This window comes from Zea mays, chromosome 3 (assembly GCF_902167145.1).
Source record: "Zea mays cultivar B73 chromosome 3, Zm-B73-REFERENCE-NAM-5.0, whole genome shotgun sequence".
Lineage (NCBI taxonomy): Eukaryota > Viridiplantae > Streptophyta > Magnoliopsida > Poales > Poaceae > Zea > Zea mays.
Window position 1 is genome coordinate 5,109,637 of NC_050098.1, and position 8,496 is coordinate 5,118,132.

The 8,496-nt window shown below is 43.7% G+C and overlaps 1 protein-coding gene across 1 annotated transcript; it reads left to right on the top strand.

Moving 5' to 3' along the window:
• Positions 1 to 3,139: 3,139 nt before the first annotated feature.
• LOC100274169 (b-box zinc finger family protein) lies at positions 3,140 to 5,189 on the top strand. The gene is made up of 3 exons (NM_001279637.2): positions 3,140 to 3,571; positions 3,676 to 4,251; positions 4,562 to 5,189. Exons 1-3 carry the CDS (start codon positions 3,386 to 3,388, stop codon positions 4,856 to 4,858), a joined length of 1,059 nt encoding a protein of 352 aa, NP_001266566.2. The 5' UTR covers positions 3,140 to 3,385; the 3' UTR covers positions 4,859 to 5,189.
• The last annotated feature ends 3,307 nt before the right edge of the window (positions 5,190 to 8,496 follow it).

Here is an 8,496-nt window from a genome sequence, read left to right on the forward strand (position 1 = left end):
ACCTCAGAGGGACAAACATGGTTTGCTTGAATTTTTTGGGCTAATTCAGTCCAATCTGACCATGACTTCTTCAATTTATCGACGTTGTTCATAAATATTTAGATTACATGTTTGTTTATATTACTGCTCTGTGATTTAGATATCATATTTAGACATGATCAAGGTAGCAAGATGTTGATCTGGCTTTCTTTCAGGTATGCGCGATGCACTCGATCAGTCTCTATAGGTCAGTAACTGGTCTGCAAGTTACTTTACATATACTGTGAAATTTACTGGTGTTATCCTCCATGTTCTCTATGTTGTTTCCTTTCTGTTCATGGATGACCAATTCAGTTGCACTGTGTTGTTATTGCATAATACAGTTCCCCCGGCGTACTACGCACACCTGGCGGCCTTCCGTGTGCGCCACTACATGGACGATGACCTCTCCGACCAGGGGTCGTCTTCAGTGGCGAGCTCTCGCATGAAAGATGGCGCTGTTCCGGTAAAGCAGCTGCCAAAAGTGATGGAGAGCGACAAGCAGTTCATGTTCTACTGCTGAAGTGGCCTTTGCAGGAAGGACCGTCATCGACAGTTCTGTTGCCATGAAATGAACTGAACCGCAGGTCGAGTAGTTCTGGGTTGGTGTAATTATGGTGAAGTAGCCCTGAAGGGCGGGCCGCATGACCTCCAAATCATATTTTGGGCCTGGCGAGTCTTCTATCCAAAACTCGTCAGAAAACGCCTTTTATTTTTGGTGGACTTCGTAGAAGTCCATGGCAAGTGCCTGTGATTTTGGGGTTTTTTTAGGTTGCAACCTCGTGGTCATTGCTTTTGAAATTTTGCTGCTTTCACTTGATGCATTATATATGAAGTGAGCCTCTCAATCTCAGTTGGTTGGCTGTTTGTTGTATTTATATGAACAATGGGCGGGGCACGGCTTCATTGCCAGCATAGTATATGCGTGTCAGTATATCGAGCATTCATAATTTAGGTGAGTGTCCATACGTTGCAACGGGGACATATAATATCACATTTGAATTTATTGAGTGTTAATCCATTGCAGAATTCAAGCAGCTAAGAAGTGTTACGCCCATTGACATCTTTCTACGACAAGAGACTCGGGCAAGAGAACTCGGACGTGCTGAGGGGGAGAGGAAGGAGAGGAGGAAGAAGTGGGTGTCGTCATCTGTGTCATCCGCAAGGTCGTCTTTTTGTTTTGCTTGCTTTTATAAAATTTGATTTCACATCCACTTCCTAGATAACAAACGAGCATGTTTAAGACATTTGTTAGAGTTGCTCTAAAACTCATATTTTGTGAAATATTTTGTACGCCGTTGCAACGCACGGGCATATACCTAGTTATATATTATATATTATTATTATTATTATTATTATTATTATTATTATTATTATTATTATTATTATTATTATTATTATTATTATTATTATTATTATTATTATTATAAAAGATGACTAGCTAGATGAGATCATATGATGAGACATAGCGTACGTTTGGCCACGCTACGCTTGCTAAAAAGGATCTCTAGGGCGGGCCGACCGTTATCTAGATAAACCAATGGGCCCCGGATGTGTGGTCACACTATATTGTTCCTCGAGTATCACATGCGCATTCGCTTTGCATCGACGCTTCCTGTAGCTAGCTCTAGTCTGGTACGAGAGTACGAAGCGGCATTAATTATGTGCATGTGCGGTGCGGAGACCACTATGCTTCTCCCTGGAAACGAAGAAACAAGGGGGCATGTAGATTGAGTGTATTGAGCGGTGTCTTCAAACGTACTCCTATTTAAGATGATAAATGTAAAAAAAAAACTTAAGACATGTATCTTAATAAAGACACCGTGTCTTTGATCTATGGTCGAGCAGAGGACTAGCTGATTGATCAATTTAATTTATTAAATGCTCTAATTTTTGCAATAATGAATATATAAGACATATGTTTTAAACACACCCACTGTATTATATTATATTTTAGGGCATGTAAACCCTAACACTGTTGACGGTACTCCAAGTATAAGACACAGCTAAAACACAGTATAATACATTGGGTGTGTTTAAAACATGTGTCTTATATATACATTACACCAATCAGACCATTCCATAAATTAAATTGATTAATCAACTAGTCTCTTGTCTCGAGCATAGAGCTAAGACATAGTGTCTTCGTCAAGAGACGTGTCTTAAGTTTTTTTACACACCCACTTAAATACACTCAAAGACATAGCTCAAAACACTAATTATACATACCTTTAGCTGTGTCTTATACTTAGGGTGTGTTTGGTTTGGCTTTTGGCTTTGGCTTTTGCCTCCTAAAAGCCAAAAGCCAACCAAAGGGCTGGATCCAGGAAGCAGCTTTTTCTAAAAGCCGACTTTCTCGTAGTGCAAAACTGAAAGCACCCCTGGACCTGCTTTTAGTGGCTTTTGGATGGAACTGTGAAAACATATATCGAAGAACTTTTAACGACTTTTAGTGATTTCCACCAAACGATTTTTAGCTTTTTAACAGCACACAGCCTATAGCAGCTTTTTACACAGCTCACAGCCCACAGCAACTTTTTCCACAGCCACAGCCCAACCAAACAGACCCTTAGAGTACCGTACACCAGTGTCAGGGTTGTACATGCCTTAAAATCACAAGCGGAAATTTTGATAGATACACATCGATCGGTATTCATCATCTTCGACAAATGAAATAAATATATCGTACATATCGAATGATATTAATTCGATGTCGTAAATTTTAATAGTTTTTTTCAGCAATTCAATTAAGTTATAAAAAGTTTAACTTAAATAATCCTAGCAACCTATTTGTTTAACTTCAAAAGTTTCAAAAGCTATTTCTTGTCCATCCGGCTTCGGGCTGCGGTAAAAGATCTGCCGACGTGGATGTCCGTGCCGCCGGCACGCCGCGTGCCGACCAGCGAGCAGCTGGCAGGGCCGGGCCCCAGGCCCCAGCTCAGCTACGACAGCAGAGTGAAACCAGTACTACCTGGCCCTCCGGACGGGCGAATGGGAGCGCGCGACGTCGCCTCCACCGACCGGTCATCTCCGATCTACCGCTGTCGCCGTTCGTTCGTACGGACCCCTCCCTTCCCGCCCCCGCGATAATATCTCCCGCCTCCGCCCTCCGCCACGCCTCAACTCCCAACCGTCCCCGCGTGCGTGACGCTGACGGCCGCATCCGCCGGATCCATCGTCCACCTGACAAAACCCCGCCCCCGCTAGGCGGCTGAGCTTCCCTTCCACTCTCTCTTCCCCTGCAGCCTGCAGCTAAGCTAATCCACCCCCACCCCCGAGCTGAATCGCCCCTCTTCCCCTTTCTATCCTCATCCTCCCCCCGCTGCCGCGAGCTCAACCTGTGCATGGTCGTCGCAGCAACAGCTCCATGAAGGTGCTCTGCTCCGCGTGCGAGGCGGCCGAGGCGCGCCTGCTCTGCTGCGCCGACGAGGCTGCCCTCTGCGCGCGCTGCGACCGCGACGTGCACGCCGCCAACCGCCTCGCCGGCAAGCACCACCGCCTGCCGCTCCTCCCGCCCGACGACGTCTCCGCGCCCAACTGCGACATATGCCAGGTACGTGTAGCGCCTCTGTGGTACACACACACACAAAAGAAGATATTTTGCTGCCCTGCCCTGCGCACCGCCGGCTGACGACTCCCCTCCTGCCGGCTCTCCAGGAGGCCCACGCCTACTTCTTCTGCGTGGAGGACCGCGCGCTGCTCTGCCGGGCCTGCGACATGGCCGTGCACACGGCCAACGCCTTCGTCTCCGCGCACCGCAGGTTCCTCCTCACCGGCGTCCAGGTCGGCCTGCAGCCCGCCGCCGCGGCCCAGGACGCAGACCCGCACCCGCCCGCCGCCGCGGAACCCCTCCAGACGCCCCCGCCGCCCGACAGGAAGGCGGCGGCGGCCGGCGACGGCAGCAGCCCGGCGCTGCTCTACAGCGACGACGACATCGACTGGGCGGCCGGCGCGGACGCCGGCGGCGGCGTCAGCGTCGCCGTCACCCTGCCGGACTGGTCGCTCGTCCACGAGCAGTTCGGCGCCCCGCCGGTGGTGCCCCGACACGCGGACCCGGCGCTAGCCAGAACGCCCTCTTCCAAGCGCAGTCCCCGGCGGTCGGTCGCCGCGGCGTTCACCGTCCAGGGCGGCGGCGGCCTTGCAGGGGGCTTGCCGGACTGGCCGCTCGACGAGTTCTTTGGCTTCTCCGAGTACAGCGCCGGCCTCGCCTTCGCTGAGAATGACACGTCCAAGGTCAGCACTCAGTTCTCGATTCTCAGAAATGGCCACTGAATGGAATAATGATGCTGGCAAATTCGTTTCGAATCTATCTGCATGTATACTTTGCCTGAACGTAATTTCGGCAGCAGACTCCGTCATCACTGAGCGTAGTTTTTTAGTTCATGATGCAAGCTCGCTTGAATTTAGGCAACTGCATGCGTCATACATGTTTCTGAATTTTGATTACAGAGCAAGCGAACTCTGTTCACAGCCAAGTTCGAACATCTGACGATGCATACACCTATATATTGTTGCCTGACAGCGCTCCGTCTTCCATTGGCAGGCCGACAGCGGGAAGCTCGGGAGCACCGACGGCTCGCCGGCCGGCCGGCCGTCGTCCGACGCGTCCCAGGACTTCTTCGGGCAGGTGCCGGAGTTCCACCAGTGGTCCGTGCCGGAGCTCCCTTCCCCGCCCACGGCCTCGGGGCTCCACTGGCAGGGCGGCCCGCGCCACGGCGCGGCCACCACCACCGACGTGGCCGCCGTGTTCGTGCCGGACATCTCGTCCCCGGAGAACCCCTTCTGGTGCTACGCCACCGCCGCTGGCCAGGCGCCGACGAAGCGCCGCAGGAGATGTTGAAGTAGGGAAGATCGAGATTGTCTTGTTCAGTACTGGAGTGGCGTAGGCTTGCAAGAAACAAACACAGTTGCTGTACTGTACTCCCATGGTGACGTACTATCTATATACTCCATATCGCAGCAGCGTAGCTCGTAGGGAAGTGCGGAGCTAGAGTGGTTAATTAGGGCTACTCTACTACTACCATTGTATTTTTTTTGTTGCTGTTGACGATGATTAATTAGGACGCCTAATATGTAGTACGGGGTAGGTTGGTTGTGTGTTAGCTTGGCGCGTGCTATCAGAGAATTGATGAGAAAAAGGTAAGATGGAAATAAAGAAAACGATTGTTGTGCAAAAGGACTTAATGCCCCGTTTGGATCCTTGAAATTGAATTTCATTCCAATAATAATAATTTAGACACATATCAATTAAGTTAATTCAGTTTTATACAAAATATATTTATATACTATTATTAACAAGTTGTGCTATATTTTTACTAAACATGAGCGAGTCGAAGAGCGTTCTATAAGTTATAGAGTAGAAACAAATTCTACTGATATATAAAATCATTTCTTATCCTTCACCACGTGAATTTAAGATAGCCTTAATTATATCTGAACTTTAGAAAGTAGTGAAATATTAAATGTTAAGCTAAATATGTTATTTTATTAAGTAAATTTTAATTCCTCCAAAATGAATAGATCCAAATGTCCCGTAAGTGCAAACATATAATGTAGGGCTAATTAGAAACATGCCACTTAGCTTTTGCAAAATTAGATAGCTAGTTTATTTTGATGTGACATCCAAATAAACTAGCTATCTAAATTTGCAAAAGTTGAGTGACATATATACAACTAATCCTATAATTTAGCACCCCAGCTACTCCCAGACCGGCGGCACTTACTCATGTGAGCCTTCTCAAAATCATAAACTATACCTACAGACCAACACGAGTATTTTGTGTGCACTTTGTCCTCACTCGTGCGCACCCGGAAAACCTCTCGTCCGATTACCCATCTTAAGATTGCTCTAAGTCAAACATGAGTAACATAGAGGTTCTTTTGATATAGTCTTTCAAAAAAGAAGATCCACCTTGTTAATGTGAATATTCTATCAACCTATGGAACCAAGATATCACGATCCCTGGACCAGGATACCACATAAGTTGGCATTCTAGGCTTTTAAATCATGATCCAATTGTAGTTTATAATTAATATTTAAACACGTAGCTTTATCAAAACCACCTTAATAAATTCCGGTTGTGTGTACAATTGAATCAGGCCCGGCTCTGGGCATAGGGCCACCTTGACGGGTGTCCTAGCCCCCCCCCAAATTCTAGGGGGCCCACATCACGCAGTTAATTGTATAGCTAACAAGATAGCTAATGTTGAGTTAAATAATTTAATCTCTGAGTTGAGAGTTTTGAAGGTAAGCTTTCTAGAACCACACATGTCTTTCTATGGAGATATTCGAGTATGTCAATAAGATGGATTCATATCATAATGTTTATACAGCTTATCAAATCTTGTTTACTATACCTAACATGGTGGCACCAACGGGCAACAGAAAGGAGTTTTTCGATGTTGAAATAATTAAAGAACTATTTGAGGTCTACAATCTCTCCAGAAAGATTAAATGGTTTGGCCATCTTATGTTTTGAGAAAAAAATTAGATAAGATTGATATCAACACAATCATTGATGGTTTTGCCTAAGAAGTGTTAGAAAAAACTTTTGAGGTATTGTAAAATTTATTTGATATAATATTTTGATATCACATTTATTGTTATTGATATAATATAATATTATATACATGTATACTGAAAAATATTATACTTATATAGGGTGTCGAATTTTTATATTTGCCTTACACTACCGGAATTCAGATTTTTGCCGAGTGCCAAATGTTTTGCCAAGTCTTTTTTCGGGCCCTCGACAAAGAAGCTCTTTGCCGAGTGCCAAACAAAAAACCCTCGGTAAAAGAAAACACTCGGCAAAGAAGCTCTTTGTCGAGTATTTTATTTTTTACACTCGGCAAACAGTTTCTTTGTCGAGTGTCAAATATATAACACTCGACAAAGAGCTTCTTTGCTGAGTGCTTTTTTCAACACTAGGTAAAAGACAATTTAAAAATCACATTTTAAAGCAGTAAATTAATTCAAATGAAAAAAGTTTTCATATACAAATTTGTATAACTCATAATGATATACAATTTATATTTTGAACATTTCTTTATATGACAAAATAAAAGTAAATTTGTTCATAAAACATATCTCTCTCTCATAGTTTATAAAACTACGAGAGAGATGTATAAGATTTGTGCATATTGTTTAGAACCATCATGTAAGATGAACAAATGACTAAACAACCAAAATAATTTTTGTAGATCTGGAGAAGTTATAGAATTTTGTAGTTGACAACTTTTTCATTTGAAGTCATCTTGTCAACTAAAAGTACGTCTGAATTTAAAAATAAAATTTGAATTTTGAAAACGACCTCGAAAGAAAAAACCACCAACATGAAAGTTGTAGGTATTGAAGAGTTATGAAACTTTGTAGTTGACAATGTTTTGTTTAAAATCATCTTGTCATGTAAAACTATGTTTGAATTTTAAAATTTGAAATTTTCAAACTATCTCGGATGGAAAAATCACCAAAATAAAATTTGTAGGTATTGAAATGTAATGAAACTTTGTAATTGACAATTTTTTGATTTGAAACCATCTTATCATTGAAAAATTAGTGTGAAGTTTTCAAATTTGAAATTCAAATTTTGTAAACAGCCTCGGATGTATAAACTATCAAAATAGTTTTTGTAGATATTGGAAAGTTGTGCAAATTTATAGTTGGTCATATTTTCAAATGAATTCATTTAGTGCCTCAAATAATCACATTACTCTTGGTTTGTTATAGTAAATGAGGAATGAAAACAAACGTAATCTCTACTACCTATTAAGACGGTAAGGGGTAGGCTGCCCCATTCCGTGTTCTGCCATTCCCATTCCCAGCTGCCTGTATTTCTCATTCCCCCTCCCTGCAAAGCCCATTCACATTTCCATTCTCGGCTATCACGTGTCTTTCTCATTCCCCCTCCCACAAAGCCTATTCCCATTCCCACGTGCATACCACGCCTAGCTAAAATTAAATTTAAAAAACAGGCTCTAAGGGGATTCGAACCCACAACCTCTCAAATAAATGTGTTTGTAGCTACCACTACACCACATGTGTGTTTATGTCTACATCTATTATAGTAAAAACATATAATACATCTCTCCCGAAGCCCACCTGCTACCCTTGCACAATGTGTAGTAGTAGAGAAGTATCACTGAGATTATTAAATTATATTTTTGGATTGAGGGAGTAGTATTTAAAGAAGAGCCTTGCATGCAATTTCTTTTGTTTGAATAATGTTTTCAACTTAAATACTTTTTTTTGCATGTGTAACATTTATTCTCCATAATATTTTTTCCATGAATCTAACTTATAAATCATTTTCATAAACCAATGCCAAAGATGAATCCATGTTTCTTACTTGGAAACCCCGAACAAACACCACTAGCACGAGGCGCTCGCGTTGGCGTCGCTCACCGACGACGAGAAGAAACTTGGCGACTGCCAGTTCGAACTCTGGAAGCAGTCCTACATGGCCCATGCGCCGCTGT